This window comes from Cyrtonyx montezumae, unplaced genomic scaffold (assembly GCF_038088225.1).
Source record: "Cyrtonyx montezumae isolate F1298 unplaced genomic scaffold, pur_monq_1.0 scaffold_8, whole genome shotgun sequence".
NCBI classification, from domain to species: Eukaryota; Metazoa; Chordata; class Aves; order Galliformes; family Odontophoridae; genus Cyrtonyx; species Cyrtonyx montezumae.
Genome location: NW_027072089.1, coordinates 81,744,142 through 81,761,975, shown reverse-complemented (window position 1 = coordinate 81,761,975; position 17,834 = coordinate 81,744,142). Strand labels below are relative to the sequence as shown.

Sequence of the window (17,834 nt, the reverse complement as noted above, 5' to 3'; positions counted from 1 at the left end):
CTTCCTATGCAGCCCAGTGACAGTGCAGGAATAGCGATTAAGGTGGTGGTCTAAAATGTGTGAATCTTTCCTGCTCTGTAATGCTTCTCTTGCCCTGTCTGGTTGGAAAGAACATTTTGGTTTGAAGAAGTGATTACGGAACTCAAGACAGAGCAAAGAAGGAGCAAACCTTACATAAAAGAAGAGTTTGGGCCTTAAAAACCTTGTCAGACTGGGGTGTTTACTTTCCCTGGGGAAATGTGAAGCAGTTCCTTACACTGCTTAACTAGGACAAACATCCTTAGATCTACTTTGTATCCCCGGAGTAACATAAAGAAAGTATATATTCATTCAGTCTCTCTTATTTTATTTCTCTATTTTCTTTCTTTTTAATTTTTTTTCCATGGGAAAACAACAGTCTTGCACTTCTTATTCTATACAGAAAATAAAGGAAGAGAACATACTCATGTCCTGCCTGGGAACATGCCAGCACTTCAGAGGTGACATAGCTTCCAGGTGCAGGGTTGAGTGTTTACCAGGTGGCATTACTTTGGGAGCTGTCATTCTGTACTTTCACTGTGATAGTCTAAGAGAGAAAGCCATATTTACTGAAGTGTCTGAGATACTACTATAAGAGTTGGGCAGAACAGGAACTGGTTTGTGTGGGAGACCCTGAGTGCAACTCTCCAGCATTACTGTCTTCACTTTCAGTGTGACTAACCCAGGGTCATTTCTGGTCTATGGTTCCTTTCTGCTGCTAAGTCTATATCTTCTCTCCTTTTTCACTCAGAAAACGTTTTGAAAACTTGTTCCCTCTCTTTATTCTTTTACCTAGAATTATTTTAATCTTCATTCCAGTCTTTAAGCTTTCTTCTAAGATAATACTCAAGTCCAAGCCAGTGAGACATTCCTGTGGATTTCAGCAACTTTGGAATTTAACCTTAAATGTCTGTACACTTCTGTCTTCTGCTCACTGTGTGAAATTCAGTGAAGATATGTAAGCTAAGGACAGATCTGACCCCAGGTTAGGGCCTGTTCAGGTTAAACACTGGAGAATACAGAAGTTATTCCAACTGAGCCATGGGAAGATAGGAAGTGTTGAGCATAACAAATACATTCAGGTTGGTTGGTAGCATTTCTGACTGAAAGCTGCTTTCAGAAATTAATTCCTATAGGGTGCAGCTGTCCTATAGCAATACCAGAGTTCTTCCTCGTTTGATGACAGCATCCATATACCACAAAATTACATCCCATCAAGTTCTCACAGGATGCCATTCTAAGATTCTTTACAGAATTTGGGATCCACCAGAATTTGGGATCCATACAGAAGGTGGGATCCACCCTTTCTGGAACCAAACCCTGACCAGGATTCCAAGGATGGAGCAGTTACGGCTGAAGTGCAACATGTAGGAACAGAAATATCGATGATCAAAAAGTGGATGAGAGAGGTTCTCTCTGCCTGTCAATTCCAATGCTCTATCTCTGTAATACAATTGTGACACAAGCAAAAGGAAGGGGGCATTATCATAACAAGGCTTTTGTGTCTTACTGGCTGTTCACAAATGAGACAAAAAAGAGGGGGAAGGAGGAAGGGAGACTTGCTGTTTACTGAATTTTCCAAATAGTTGGTGAAAGAGGAGAGAAAAAGAACAACTACATTCCTTACCTCACTTAAGCCAAAAGGAATGACGTAGATGTAAAGTATGAGGTCTTGATTATCTATTTTTAGATAATTTGTTGGGCAAGGAAGAAACCCAAGTAAATAGAGCTTGAAATGCCTGCCATTTGTGCTTAGGCACAGTGCTGTAATATATAGACTTGATTACAATGCTTGCATGCCAAGACAAACAAAATAGTGTCACTGGGAAGAAATACTATATTCCCAACCAGAAATGCCTGTGAAAAGCTGCTTGTAACCCTGGCAATGAAAGACTTTAAGCATTGGGCCATGTTAAAGGGAAAAGAACTGCCTGTACTTTACTAACCAATCCTCTTTGTTTTTCTTTTTTTTTTTTCTTTTCCTTTTCCTTGGTGTCTCAGTAATCACAGTGTGACAATCAAACCTAGAAGTAAATAGGAGCTGTAAAACCTTGGAAAAAATCATATTAGAGAAACAAACCAACAAACTGAAAACTGCCTGTTATAGTCATGAATTTACAATGCAAGTTTCATGATTTTTCTCTCCTCTATGTCTGTACAGAGGGTAATCGCCACAGTCAGGCAGGATCAGGCTTTCAGGTGGCATTTAGCATCAACAGCACTAAGTAGCAGTAGGCCTTGCTCCTCTTTGATGGTTGGAGAACCACTGTAATTTTCAGATTTCTGCTCTTCACTCCCTGGTTGACTTATAGACTGCTTTATATGTCTCCAATTTGGGGTCAAGTATGTGTTTGTATACTTAAGAGAAGTGCTTGGTCTAATACCTCAGGGTATTTGAGATACTTATGACAGAATTTGTTTGCAGTCTCAAAGACTTTATAGGATAGCAAGATGCTGTTAATTCCATTTTACAGGTGGAGATGCTGAGGCTTAGAGACATTACAGGATTTGTTTTGGAGGAAGGAGAAGAGCCATGACAAATCATTTCAGCTAACAGCAGGAAGCAGCTTGCTTGGGTTTTTTTTTTGTTGTTATTTTTTAATGTTTTCTAAACTTATGTGTTTTTATGCTCATTAGTAAGCCTGCTTCATCAAGAACTAGTCGTCCAATTTGTCCAGTAGTTCCTAGTATAGGATGGGAAGCAGAACTGCCAAATGAACAGTCTTATATTTTTTTGATGGTTCCAATTCATTGTGACCCTAGATGTTACAAGAGGCATTGGGTGTTTGCTTATCTCGGGGTTTCACCTGCACTTTTAAGAGCCTGATAAAGAATGCAGTTTCTTTGAGCTATTACTTTGCGCTGAGACACCTTGACACAACATTAATCATTCCAAACAATGTCATGCCATCTAAAGGCTTGATCAGAGGAGGCTCTGCCAGGTCAGAGAGCAGAACTGCCTAATAGTAAGGCTCCATGGAAACATCTTCTGCAAAGGAAAAAAAAACTCAAGGGCAGAAGGAAAGTTTTGCAGCTCTTCTAAGCCAACAACCACCACTTAGCATTATGCAGGCTTGCATTTGGAGAAGTCATGAAGTTTTACTGTGATCTGAGTGATAACAGCTGGACCATAATTCCTAACCCTGTGTACAGCATCACCTTTGGAATCTCATAATTTCTAGCATGGCAACAGTCAGGGTTAGAAAAGATTGTACTTGTACTGATATGTTATCACTGAACGTTGAACCTCCTACGTGTGGTGTCTCAGGAAAAGTTTATTTGGTTGTAAAGCAACAGGTACTAGGTAATCCAACATTACAAATACCAGAGTCATTGCATTAGGGTCAGGTGTGACAAGTGACCTGAGTAAAAGTTGAAATGAGGAAATTCTGACTTGCACACAATCTCTGTGCTCTATTTCTGGAATGGGTGTACCTGTTTGGCTTCTTTGGCCAACTTCAGGAACTAAAAGAAAGAAGAATCCTATTTGTGAACTACCTGCCTGCATAGAGTAGAAAAACACTGTTGAAGCATGGGGCTTTTTCTGTGTCTCACTGCCATTACCAAAGATGTTAGGGGTGTGGGGGGACTTCTGCATGCAATAGATCAAGCTAGAGACAGTCACTTGTTTTGCTTAGTTTCTTCAGCTTATCACAGACAAATACTTATATCAGTAGGAATTAGGCACATGCCTCACTCTGAGATCTAGATTTAAATTTCCTATTTAAAGTAACATAAGCACAATGAGCATCATGTTCCCATCACAGGTAAGAAGGTGGAAAAACTGTATCTCTGTCTGCTCTTGTTTCTGGCTGCACTGGAGGAAGAGAAATAACTGAACTTCTGGAGAGACGATAAAGAGCCCACATTCAGTTACATTTGGAATCATAAATTTGAAAGGCATTTATAAGTTGGTTCTTGATGTTGTACAAGCTCTCTGAATACCCACAAAAGCAGTGGATATTCATCTGTTACAGCAGTACTCTGCCAAAGCGTGCTTTTCTAGTAGGTCTGCAGCGGAATTAATCGGACAGTCCTCTGGGACTGTACTGACAAATTAATATTGCTGAATAGATGCCACAAATATTTGTAAGTCAGACTACTGCTAAGTAAAGCTGCATTTAAAGGTATTCCTTGCTACCTGTAAATGGCTGCAGCTCTCAGTATCAGAGAAGCTGGGTCCCTTTACAGCAGTAAAGAGTATAGCCCTTGCGTCTTGCTCCCTATCACAGGCTACTCTTGGCAAATGACCTTTTTCTTTTGCCTGTAGGTCTAGACATTACAGTAGTGGAAACTTTCTTAATTTTAAGGAGTTCATTTTTCCACAGCAGATTTGGACACAGCTTGTGTTTGACAAGAAATAGGACTGCTAAAGCTATAGTTTGCAGTCCTAGAAACTCAAGCGCGTAGCACAACAAAATTTTTGTTTCCCTACATTTTTGTTTCCCCTATAGAGAAAGCCTATTCCTGCCTTTCTATTTTTATATTTGTTCTAAAGGTGCTACATTCAGAGTGGATTATAATGCCTGGAGAAGGAAAAAACTTAAGAACAGGTTTAGTACTACATAAATACAGTCAGTGCATTAGAGGTCCTTTCTTAAATAGGACACGCTCACAGCAGGGCTGAAAAACTGAAATAATGTGACTCATTTGATCACAGCAAATCTCAGTACATACTGGACCATCTTAGAATTGTTTCTCAGTTCCTACAGTCTGGCTTACTTGAAGGTGGTGGGAAGAAAGCGCAGACCATGATTGGTGACCTGTGATTCTCTTTGAGGATTTTTTATTTTTAATCCAAAGAGTTAAGTACAAAACTTCTGGAAGTGTACATTGGCTGTTTGGCATGCAGTTTGCAGTAGTAGATCCATGAATGCCCTTGTCCTAGGGACTTTACATTCAAATAAAAGTTAAGCATTTTATTATTATAGAAAGGCCTTGTTTACAAGCAGATATAGCCTCAATTTTTTTCCTCTCTCCTTGCTTATCCTTCTCCCTCTCATTTGCAGCCCTTAAATTGCATGAATCGTTCTCTCATGCAATCAAGAATACAGTTAAAGTTATTTCAATTTGAGAATAAGCATGGTAACTATTGCTTGCTAAAGCATACTCCCTGCTTGCACCTCTTGGGGATTGCTTCCCTAGAAAATGCCAGCTTGCCAAAAATTAAGCTGTGCTAGGATACTTGTTGGCTTTTAGTAAGCACCCTGGAGAAGACTCTGATGGGATCTGTGACTCACCTACCACCCAGGCCCTCCTTCCCTGTGAACATATGACCAGCAGGCAGCTTTGCCTTCCTGTCCACGTGCTGTGCTGGTGGTAACCTGGATTCTCAGGGCATCACCACAAGTTGCAGCAGCTCTTCATTGACCTTGGTGGGTGACAGTGAAGTTACAGAGAAGGGCAGCTTTCCCTTCTGTGGAGAATTTTAGGAGAAAGATGGGAGAAGCATGCCCTGGTTCAGTTTTAGATCTAAAACCAATAAATCATACCTTCCAAAGCCAAACACATCAGGTGAAAGTCTGCAATAATACTGAAGTCTTATTGCTACACAGCTATGGTTTCGTGAGAGTTGAGCTGTGATTGTTTCTCCAAAGCACTGTCTATGGAAGGGTTAAACTTAGCAGCAGGGGGTTCTTTTAAGGAAAACTTGTCTGGGAAAAGGCTGCACACCAATGCCAGAAAATCTAAAGCACAGAACTCAAAACACACGTTTTTGGATTCTTTCTTTCTATCCTCTTTTTTTTTTCCTTCTGCTTTGCTTCTTCAATTCTTACACATTCATCATCCAATCTCCTTTCATTAAGTTTTTAATTGCTTGCCTGAGGGAAAGAGGTTACGTTTTCCACATGCTCTTTGATTTCGATCTACTGTGGTTTAATCACAGTGAGATCATATTTACACTGAGGCTATTGTTTGCGTGCTTTATTTCCCCCCCCCCCTTTTTTTTTTTTTTCTGTTGATGTCACAGAAAGCACAAAGCCCTCAGACAGATTTGCAAAGGCTTTTTAAAGTCATGGAGCTAGATCACACCCTTCCTTGGGTGGGGGGGAAAGGAAACTGGTTATACCATACAGAAAACTCTTTGAGTAGGTGTGGTGGAATTTCCCAAAATATCAACAGGTCCTGAAAGTAAGAAGTCAGGGGATATGGTTTGCATTCCCAGAAAAAGCAAAGAAAATGGGATTTCAGCCTTCCAGAAACTCAAGAGGGCAGGGGAATAACATCAGGATACGCAATCAGTGGATTGCTGCTCGCCTCACTGTAAATTTTGCTGTCACTAACCAGATCTGCCTTCTCTGATAGCTCTGAAACAGAGTGGGTGGCCTGACAACACAGAGGCTGTGTGTGAATCTCATGGGTGTTCCCTGATGCTGAGCAAAGTGTATTGCCTCAGGCAGGCTCTTTTCTAGCCCAGCTATGGACTGTTCAGTCACAGTGCAAAGGGTGCAAAACAGAAGGTGAGGAGGAGTCTCTGCCTCTGCTGAGCTCCTCCTGAATTCTCACCGTGGTCTTACATGACACAAATGGCATCTGTGGTACATCCAGTGGAGCACCATGAAGCTGATGGGAGGGCTGGAGCATCTCTCCTATGAAGAAAAGTTGAGGAAGCTGGGCTTGTTCAGCCTGGAGAAGTCTCTGTGAAGACTGCATTGTGGCTTTCCAAAACTTGAGGAGAACTTATAATCAGGAGGGAGGCTTGCTTTTTATATAGTTTGATACTGATAGGACAAGAGGGGAAATAGTTTTAAACTAAAAGAAAGGAGATTTCGGTTTTAGATGTTAGAAATAAACTGTTCATTCAGAACGTGGTGAGACACCAGAACAGGTTGCCCAGAGAAGCAAAGATTTGTAAAGTACTTTGCTGACTTCCTGCAAAAACCTGCATACATCAATGTCTTGTATTTGCTTAAAATGGAATAGCTATGGTGAAAGAAAAATGTCCTTGGAGCTGAGAGCTCTTGGTCTCTCATGTGTTTACTTAACATTTGAATCCCAATTTTGGAAGAACTGATGGACTGCATCAGTGTGAAGTGCCCAAGCCCTAGCTGCCTGCCATCCCTCCTGTCTGGAGTAGTGTGCCTGCATAATTGACTGTATATAGCCAGAGTATGACAGGCATCATGCCCTCTTTGGTTTACCCCAGTGTGAACCATTACAGAGGGGACATTCCCACTTTTCAGCTTTACTGCATAACTGATTGCACTACAAAAAACAGCCTGGAGCAAACTCTGCAATTCAGGCCTCAGAGGCCAAACAGAGGAGCTGGGACAGCTAAGAGGAGCTCTGAAATAAGACACTTGCCTTTCCTCTCTGCAGACCCAATATTTTCCACATCACAACTTCCAGACAGCTTGGCATACTCTAGCATGACTGGCAGCCTCTGTTCAGAGATGCACAGGACCAGACCACAAGCATATGCAGGGTGGAAGAACAGTCCTTATTAGGGCTCTGCTCAGGCTGTTGCCTCCTAGCTTGCTCTCTTCTTAACTGTAAAGTCAGTCTTCCAAATCTGTAAATGGAAAACTGCCTTAATTTACAACCAATAGGACTTGTAATTATTTGGCTAGTAACACTTAACCAGAAAAGTGTCTGCTCTAAAAGCAAGCTTGGTTTTGTTGTTGTTGTTTTGTTTTTTGTTTTTGGGTGGAGAAAAGCAAGAGAGAGCCTAAAAAGTGCAACTGTGGCCTTTGCCTGAAACATTACGATGCTGTGCATCTGCAACCAGGCTCCCATGTTGGTTATTAGCTGTGAGCCAAGGAAGCTCAGTCCTTACAGCTCAGAGCCACAGTCTGAACGGGATGCTAAGGGCTTCTTGAAGGCCTTCTGCTTGCCTCCCTGTAACTGTGGTAACAGCAACACCCTAGTGCTGCAGCAAGCCCTTTCATACAAGTTGTGGTAGCATTTCCTGCTTCCTCCGTGTAGGTATTGACTTAAGATAAAACGTAAGTACCTGCGGCCAGCTTGCTGCTGGCAGTCAGCTGTTACCAGTATGTAGGCTACTATCAGCAAGGGACCATTTTGCAGTCCATTTCCCATGTAAACGCTGTTCTTGCTGCCTTCCATATTTGAGGAGACCAGCAGCAGATATTTCCCGAGGCCAAATGGCTCGTTCTGACCTATCACAACTTGCATTAAATAGCCACTGTGAAAAGTTGCTTACTGTAGCTAGACCTGTAACCTACTATGCATCAATAGTTTCATTCCTTCTAACACAGCACAGCAGAATCTTTATTTCAGGTACAGAGACAAGAAGTAATAGAAGGGGAGACAGAAGCTTAAAGGCACCAATGTTATGCTGTCCAAAAGCAAAGCTCTTCTATCAGAAAGTGCAAGAAAGCATGACCTTCCCCCTCTTCCACCAATACTGCTTGTAGTCAAGCAGATTCTCTCAGAATATAACTCTTTACTGGATGTTTGGAGCATTTATTCTCAAGGGCAGATCATTACTATTAGGCCTAACTACAACCGTAGAAGGGTACATAAATGCTTAAATAGCAGTGATTCATTTTAAAGAAATCTAAAGCTGAAACAAGGGATAATGAAAACCAAAAGGAGATGAGAGAATCTGTGCAAAAATATTCTGTGCTGGTGAATTCGGAGTGATTCGACCAAGACAAAGATACCAGTTTGTGCATAGCCACTCCTTCAGGGCGTCTCAGTTTTCCTTCTTTTGTTGCTCTCTTCCTTCCTTTTCCTAAGCTATCTTAATGTAGAAGAAACAGCATTTGGCATTTTAAGAAGTAGTTTGTCCAAATATAGAAATAAGGAGTCCCATCTCTTTTCAGATCAGAATGGAGATGACTTCCCTGGTTCTATTTTCACATGAACTCTATATGAAAGAAGCAATACTTAAAGAAAAAAAAAAGTGGGGGAAAAAAAAAAAGCCACCAAGAACAACAACCCACCAGAGTAAGAGTCAGTACACACAAGCCTGCATGGAACGTCCTCAGATTGCACCTCTGAGGGAAGCGACTGAACTTCTTTGAGCTCATGGGTGGTTGAACCTTTCCCATGAATGAGTGCTCATTGATGGCAGTGCTGGCTGAGGCAGCCCTGTGCGAGGAGCTTGGCACCACAGCCCTCAGGCTTAAGGAGTCCATTGTACTTAATCTCATAGCGTGTCATTTATTATTCCTGTGTTTACTTCCACGGCTGCGTGCACCTCACACGTTCCTGTTACGCACGTCACTGGCTGTGTTTACTCTGACAGAAAGTGTAGATGTTTCCACCACTCTCTCTAGCTGTTCCCTCTTCTGCCTCTTGGCCTCGTTAACAAGCAGCTTTTTCATCCTTCAGACCACAAAGAACAGAATTCTGTCAGTTCCCTTTGCTGCAAGGATGGCTAGTCAAAACAGATTGTGCTCTTCAAAGTATTTTCATGTGTTTGTATTCAGCTGCGGGCATGTTAGCCATTGATTTCTCTAAGCTTGGGAGAGAGGGCACACCTTGGACTATTCTGTGATAGACGTCATTCAATCTTTACACATCTGAATCTGGCCTGTCAGCCTTTCAGTGTCTGAGAAGAGAAACAGCTTACAGTTATTCAAGTAGGACAGCGGACAGCTTTCAGGGCAGCACTTCTGCTCTCAACAGCTTTTACCACATCCCTGACTCAGAAAAATCTAATGCATGCAGAGGATGTGCACTGAGCCTTTCCAAGGCCCACCTAACAGACCTATAGGCCCATACTGGTAAAAGGTCCAACTAATGGACCTAGAGATAGAACTAAAAAAATTAAGTTGGATTTTTGTGTGTCTGTTTTGTTTGTACAGAATGTTAACAAAGAGGGGGCCTGACCTTGGCTTAGGCTTTCAGACACTGCAGCATTACTAGCAAGACGTGAGGATTCAGAAATTGAACCGAATCTTTCCACTCAAAGAAAATCAAAGCTGTCATTAACTAAAGTGTGCCTGCTACGCTGCTGCAAGACAGGGCTCAGGGGAGTGGAGCTGTATTTAGACCACAGGTGCTTTCAGTTTTCAAAGAGAGCACAGCTGCACGTAGCGTTTGGTTAGATGGATCAAGGGAGAGCAACAGAGACTTCCATCCTTAATCTTCCTAGCAGAAGGCTGAAGCTCTTCAGTTCATTTTATGAAATGCAGCTGATTTCCACAGCACAGCCTCAGTTGTTCCCATTTAGGATCAGATCATTTCTCCCTTAAAATTACAGAGATTCAGAGCTACACAGTCAAGCTGTTATCTTTTTTTTTTTCCTTTTTGTATTGAAAATATAAAAGGATTTTTGTGCAGCTTTCCATTTGCATTAACAAACCGACTAATGAGAGCATTTGTGACACTTTGTGCAGCTTGCATTAAGAAACTGCGAAGGAAGAACAGAGTCAGTGAAGTACTCAGGGCACAGGAGGTTTGCTTAGCATGACCACTTGTAATTGGCAAGCAAGCAACAGTATTGTTTCTGGTCCTGGTGCTTATGTGGAGAAATACATAGTCTAGTTCACTGCTCCATCAGTGACTGATGCTGGTGGCATGACCACGAGCCATTCAAAAGACTTTGGGGAAATTGCTGTGAAACAAGCAGCAACCAATTAACGTAATTCAAATGCTGATGCCCAAGTTAACACTGACAACAAGAATCTGAAGCTATTTGCAGCGAAGTTCTTGAAACACATCCAGAAGTTATTAACATGCTGTATGCCAGGTGATCAGAAGGTCACTAGGACAGAGATAATGAGCAACCAGAAAAAAAATTCACATGGGAACTTTCATCTGCTCTAATTGTACCACCCACCATTCTATTCTTTGTTCTGAGAATTGCTATGCTGTAGGACCTAATCAGGCTTTTTAAATACCCTAAACCAATGAAGTATAGGAAAATAAGCATTTATCATAAGTTGAGCCTGCTCAGTTTGTGAACCCTCTGTATTTTCCATCCTCCTTTAAACACCATTCTCTGCAAAAGCCCTGTTTAAGTGGTTGGTTACACAGGCTGAGCCAGTCACGTTAGTAGATTTCTCATGTGAAAGACGCATTCAAATGAAATGTAAAAAGATAAAAGATGAACTTGAATATTCAGACTAGACAGGAGCTTTTCCTTATTAAAGGGCTCAGCTGAGCAGCAAATTCAGACCAGCAGGAGAGCATGAGCAACTGTTTTTAGCCATGCTAAGGAAGAGTTTTACAATTCTGCCAAGGAATGGGCAAAATTGCTTTGCACATTCTCTCTGCTCCTATTTCTTATCGTTGCTGATAGATGAGCAGAGCAGACTTCAGTCAGAGAGAATTGTGGCTCCTAGTGCTGAGCTCTAAACGGCAGTCCTGCCAGAATCCAAGCCAGAGCTTAATTTATACTGACCTCCATAATGATGCTGATGAAAGGCAAAGCCGATGTTTCTCATATGTTTGAAAGCTGATCTCCCAGTCAGAGAAGAAAGAACTGATCTCATACACCCTGTTTCAGTACCACATCTTGAGAAAAACATACTTGTCTACCTTTTATGTGATACTTGAGCTTCCCCTTCTTCACCCACCAATCGCCCCTTCGTGCAACCTCCTGGCTGTATGCTGCACTTAAGAAACGTGGAACTGAGCAAGGTCAAATGGAAGGCTGCAGTCTCATTGAAGCTCAGAGATGATGGGGAATCATTAAACTAGTATTTCACAATAGGAAAAGATGTAACAAGTGGAGAAGAAAAAGTGGTAACTTGTCCAAGAGGGAGGATAAATATGCTAGATAAAACACTGAACTGTATTTGCCACTGTTCTTAGGACAGAGGAAAGGTAAACTTTCAAGACAGCTGCACATCCTACCTTACAGTGGATTAACACCATTTTGGTTTGTGTCCTGCATCCAAATACTTCAGCTGAAATGCTCTAGATACAGGGCATCTTGTGTTTTTTCAGGTGCTTACAATTAGTTTATAACTGTTCCTGCTGACTGCCTTCACCAAAAAGCAGGCAGGCATAGAACAGTTCCTGCCAAAACATTTGGAAACATCACCAGCGCCAAGAAATGAGATGTTCACAGCCTTTGTGAGGAATCCAGGAATGTCAGCATGTTCTGCCCACCTACTTTCCACTGAATACCTAAGCTTGGCTAATAATTTGGAACTGAAACACGCCATGCAGTCATGCAGCAAGAGAGGATAGGAGCTAGTTCAATCCATGGCACTTTTCAGTAAGACATCTGAACTCCACAGATCACAAATCAATGTAGATTCTACTTTACACTGTTTTTCCCCCCTCACCATGTTATCCATGGTTTATATTGCTTGGAGTCTCGTTCAGGTTTGATTTAAAATATCAACTAGCTAGTTGTAGCAATACACAGATCATACACGTTTTTAGGGAATTCAGTGGAAAGAAGTGAGGTTGCAAGCCCCAAGTAGTTAAGAACACTTAGAGCTGAGAGCGGTGCTCTGCTGGAAAGGACAGGAGCAAGAGAGAAACCATTTAAAGAGCTTCTGCTGGACATAGTATTACTGGAAAAGCTTTCACTTTTCAGAGTGAGAGTTCCTAATACATCAGCATCTCTGGAAAGAGAAACCCTGCGTTAAGTTGCATCGTTTTCTGTGTTATTTTGGTTTCCTGCATACTTGTCTGATTCAGTTCTTATTTCTCCCTACCTAGAACATGCTTGAAGCTTTAGAGGATGCCTAGTATGTTTGTTCATTTTTCTTCTCTTTCTTTTTCCACAGAATCTTATGGCAAGAGCTCTCTATGATAATGTCCCAGAGTGCGCAGAAGAGTTGGCCTTCCGCAAAGGGGACATTCTGACTGTGATAGAGCAGAACACTGAAGGCCTTGAAGGATGGTGGCTGTGCTCCTTACATGGCCGGCAGGGCATTGTTCCAGGCAACCGTGTGAAGCTTCTGATAGGTCCAGTGGTACAGGACAGTCCTTCCAGCCAGGATATGTCCAATTCAGGACTGACACATCAATCCTTCAACCAACAAAAGATCTATCAAGTGCCAAACTCACATGCCTCAGCACGTGACCCTGTCTACCAGGTGCCTCCTTCCCATCTGAATCAGGGAATTTACCAAATACCGACTGGTCATGGTATAGCAGGGCAAGATATCTACCAAGTGCCACCTTCCACACAGAGATGCCTCGATGGTCCACCTCTGACTAACAAGGTGAGTGCATTTACTTTCGTGTCACAGCTTCAAAACATGTTTCTTGTGCTGATTGTCAGTGATGTAGAAGCGTATAGCAATTAGGCTACGAACTTAAGAAACAGGAAGGATAAATAAACACATTGAACTATTTACTCACTCCCTGCTTGTAACTTTACTGCTATGGGACAAAAAGAAAGGCCCAGCTCTGAATGGATCTCTTATTTCATAACTCAGTAAAGCATGCAGCTGCTGAAGGTGAGCAAGGTGTGTTATCTTAGGTCCTCTCAGGCTCCCTAAGGAGCCTGAAGCACATCTGGCATACGGTAGCCTTGCATTATGTACTCAAGAGAGTTGCTGCAGTGAGATTAACTCTCCCTCAAGTTAATGAACAGTAACATCATCTGCCCAAGTAATTTCTGTTTAATTAAATATGATGTACTACCTTTCTGGAGAAGTCCCAGTGGATCTAAACTTCAAAGATAGAGCAGTGATTGCTGAGATGAGATGCCTGGAAGAGCAAAGGAGCATGAGGATGTTAACAAGGGTTGTTTTAATAAAGAACCTAAAGTTTATAGAAATGAATTTGATGCCTTTCTATAGCTAAATGCAGATTTCTCAGCCAAGAGTGGGAGCTACAGCAGCTACACAGTACAGCTATAATTGGAACAGCAGAGTGTTCCACAGGCTTTTAGTGTGCATGGGAAAGACCTTCCATTATTTGTGCCCCTCCTTATCTCCTATCTTTTCCTCATGTTACCTTCTCAGGTAAATTGGCACACAGTGCCACCTACATAGGTGGCAGCAGGGCCTTGGTGGCTGAAAGAGTTAGAGAAGGCATGTCTGCACGAGGAAGTAGAGTCTCCTGGCCTTCCAGGCAAAAATAAGTTGTCCTACATTCCCTCCATTCCCACCTCAGTAGCTCTGGCAATTAGCATCTTCTTTACCCACAGAGCTTAAAGTGTAACATTTCTACCTGTTAGATAAGCTGAGGATGTGTCTGCCAGCAAGTCAGTGACTAGTTCGCATTTCCAACTTCTGATTTATATTGTCAAGACTGCTTTGGGTTCTTCTGTCTGTTTGTTCTTAGCCCATAAACGAAGCCTTTTCCATGGAGGAGTTCTTCTAATGCTTCTATTTCCTTGTTATAATTTCATTTTCATTGATGAAAATAAATTGACTTTTTTCTTCTCCTGCGCAAGAGCAAAAGATCTGTGAAATCATTCCAAATCAAGTTACAGGAGAGGTTTGTTTGTTCAGCTTTTCCACAGTTACACTGTGTAGGACATGCAGGAGAAGAAGATGGGCAAACTGCACTTGCTGCAAGTAAGACCTTTGTTGGAGCAATCATATTAGGTTTCCCAAGAAAACCCACATCTTGTGTCTCCTTTCCATGCAGGCTAGATACAGTTAAACCTTTATCTTCATATAATGGCCTGGGTTGAAAAGGACCTCAAAGATCATCTAGTTTCAACCCTCCTGCCATCAGCAAGGTCATCAACCGCCAGACCAGGCTGCCCAGAGCCACACCCAACCTTGCCTTGAATGCCTCCAGGGATGGGACATCCACAACCTCTCTGGGCAACCTGTTCCAGTGCATCACCGCCCTCTGAGTGAAAAACTTCCTCCTAATACTTAACCTAAATTCTCAGGGCAGTGTGGTTTATTTGTCTGCACTAGTATTTAGACACCTACCAAGGCAGTCAACAAACACCCAGCAGAGTCAGCTGACTCAGAGTTCACATTTTAGTGTTGGTCTGCACAGAACAGCACAGTCCTGTGCAGAGATACCTCAGCTAGCTATCTCAGGCCACGCAAAGTACACCATACTACAGAGCTGCTCAGAGTGCAACAGGAAGCCCCTTGCTCAGATGAAGCGCTGTGTACTGACCAGCTACTTTCCTTTTAGGACCTGGCCTACATAAATGACCACTAGGATAGTTTACGTGATGTGATGGATGTGTGTGCGTGCACTCTGCATACAAAATCTCTTCACCTTCCCTCTGCTTTCTGTAGCTCCACCAAAATTACTACAACATTCTGCATGAGTCTGGATGCAGCATGTATTTTAGGGTTTTAGCACAGAACTGAAGCAGATTGGAGTACAAACTTCTTGTAGAGATGAAAAATCAGAGATGCTAACACACCTGTTTTCTCTTAAGTTTCTTCATAGAAACTTTTCAAAAAATCAGAATATGCATTTTTCTGAATATAAGTCACGTTCTGTAGAAGAGCAAGAGCGATTATTTTGGCTTACAACTTGTTTCATTTAATTCCTTGCAAGTTATGAGAAGTCAGCTGTGCTGCACAAAAGCAAGTGAATTGACAGCTGTAGAATAAACTAGGTGCACATTTTATAAAGCAGTTTACCCATACCAAAGCAGCTATCAACATGGTTCGTGTTGGCTAGTATTTGTTACTCAGGATGGGACTGCTTTAATCCTGAGTCAGTTTATTTGATGTATGAGCCCCAAGTCTCAGTGTTCAGTATGTAGTGGCAGGCTTGCTGGATGGCAAACTCCATTCCAGCGTCCTGCTTTGATTAGAGGCAGACGTGTGTCTAGTCCCTTGGAATTCTCTGGTTTAGACTAAAGAGAGCCCATTGGAACTGAAATGATGATAAACAAGAAAGAACTGTAGGTTTATTAGTAACAGAAGAGTGAGGTAAAAAGAAGAAAACGCTCCATTCTTTATCATCCTAACCTTGCAAAGCTGTGCTTACAGCTATGCTCACCAAAAGCAGCTGCTGCAACTCCCTGCTAATGCTTTTGTGAAAGTAAATCTAACTTTGGGGAAGCACCTTAGCACTTGCCTCCTATGTCCAAGTTACCAGCCTGTCCTGATCCTCCTCTAGAGATCTGTAAGAGCAGTCCTTAGTATTGAGGAAAGGGGGAAATTGATTTGAGGAATCTTTGCTTGGATTTCCAAAGGGATTAATACTTTTCCTCAGACTTATGACACACGTCCAAATGGTGTAATTAAGCCACTGCTTTCTTCCAGCAGAAACAGCTTGTCAGCAAGCTGTGCATCTTGGCAGAGCTATGGAAGTTAAAAGGCTTTTACTCTGCACTCGTTGCATGTGTAAGCCTTCTCCTTTCTCATAGCAGTAGCTCAAGAAGACTGTGTCCTAAACACCATCCTAAGCAGGACCAGCAGCAGTTTCTAACTTATCAGTTTCTGTGCACACTTGTCTGTTTTTTTGGTTGTTTTTTTTTCGTTGTTGTTGTTTTGTTTTTTTTGCAAATGTGTGGTTTGGCTGCCATACAGGTTTTACAGGCAAAGCTCAGGAACTGCTGTCAGGCAGTAATTGTCTAGCCTCAGGTAACAGTAAATCAACAGCAAGCATGTTATAAAGCCGCACTGAGGTAACTCATCTAGTTAGCCAGAAAGGCAATGCAAACTAAAAAGGGAGTCCTGAGGCAGGTGATTATGATGATGAATCGAGTCAAGTTGATGACAACAGAGCTTTTATCAGCTTCTTCTATCAAATAAAAATGCCACCTTCTGAAACTTACTCTACAAATGACAGAGACAAGGAGGGGTGGTTTAAAGTTAGCCTTGTGCAGCAGCAAGCTTTTACTGCTCTGCTGCCAGTTCAGTCACAAAACAGTTACACCCTTAAGCATGAAGTGCATCTGGGGAGCTTAAAGATACAAAAGCTGCATCTTGCAGTTTATTTCTCCTATCTGTGCTCAGCCCTCAGCCTTACTCACCACAAAAAGCAAAGAGAAAGAGCCTTTAGACACACATATTCAGGAAACCTGGGTTTTATCCTTGCCACAGAGTACTGCATAGTCTGGAGTAGAGTCTCTGCACCTAAGTGATCTCATCTACAAAACATGTGGCTATAATTGTAAGGGAACTCATTCTGGACGGGCTGGTGGCAGGAAATCCTTTGAGAAAGGTGCTATCAAAGCACCAAGTGTCTTTTGCATCTGCAATTACACAGTGTTCCCTAGTTTAAAGCCCTAATGAGAACCAATGATTAAAGGACATCACCCGCATAATTCAGGTCTTTTCTTTTTATAGTTCAGTGTATCTCTACATGATCTGCTCTGCTGTCCCAGCCATCCTGAAAACAGCTTTAGCCAAAAGGTTATGGGAAATGTTTTGCACATTGGAAAGCCATTACAACAGATTCTGAAAGGTTCCTGTAGGAACCAATAGCTTTTAGGAGAACTTTTGATCACAAAGGAATCCCTAGAAAACAGAATTCAAGGCTGACACACAACAGCTGCTCAAGTGGGGAAGAGACAGCCCTGCAGGGCGTGTCAGCCCTGACATGCAGCTCTCGTAGGGAATCATGTAACTCAGCTACATGGAGACTAATGCCAGCTTGGAACAGTCCAGCTTTTTTGTTTGTTTGTTTTAAACTACAGCTCTGCAGTTCAGGAAACACTTAGACTTATCTGCCTTTTAAAAGTGGATGAAGCAGAAGAGGGAAGGAGCTCATACTCACACATGAACATCCCCAGCCTGTTTTGAAGTGTAAACACACCCTTGGCAGACCCTTTCACACCTCACTATCCTGTGCTCTCCACCTTTTTCAGTAGTTCAGTGCCTTCAGCAGGAGGTTTGGGTAAAGCACAGGCTGAGGGAATAGACCTAATTTCCCAGTGGCCTTTATTTTAATCAGAGTCACATTGGTTGAATCCATGAGAAAGTGGAAATGCTGCCCCACAAGTAGCACCACCCTGACTGCTCTGGCACAGATTAGCAAAGTCGTGTAGCTGTGTT

The 17,834-nt window shown here is 42.2% G+C and overlaps 1 protein-coding gene across 4 annotated transcripts in view; it reads left to right on the top strand.

The window, feature by feature from the left end:
• Positions 1–17,834, top strand: part of NEDD9 (neural precursor cell expressed, developmentally down-regulated 9) — an 89,749-nt gene that overhangs the window by 55,985 nt on the left and 15,930 nt on the right. For all 4 annotated transcript variants that reach the window (XM_065752303.1, XM_065752305.1, XM_065752304.1 and 1 more), the window contains one exon: positions 12,678–13,118. In XM_065752303.1, coding sequence (XP_065608375.1) covers positions 12,678–13,118 — 441 coding nt within the window. The remainder of the gene's footprint in view (positions 1–12,677; positions 13,119–17,834) is intronic.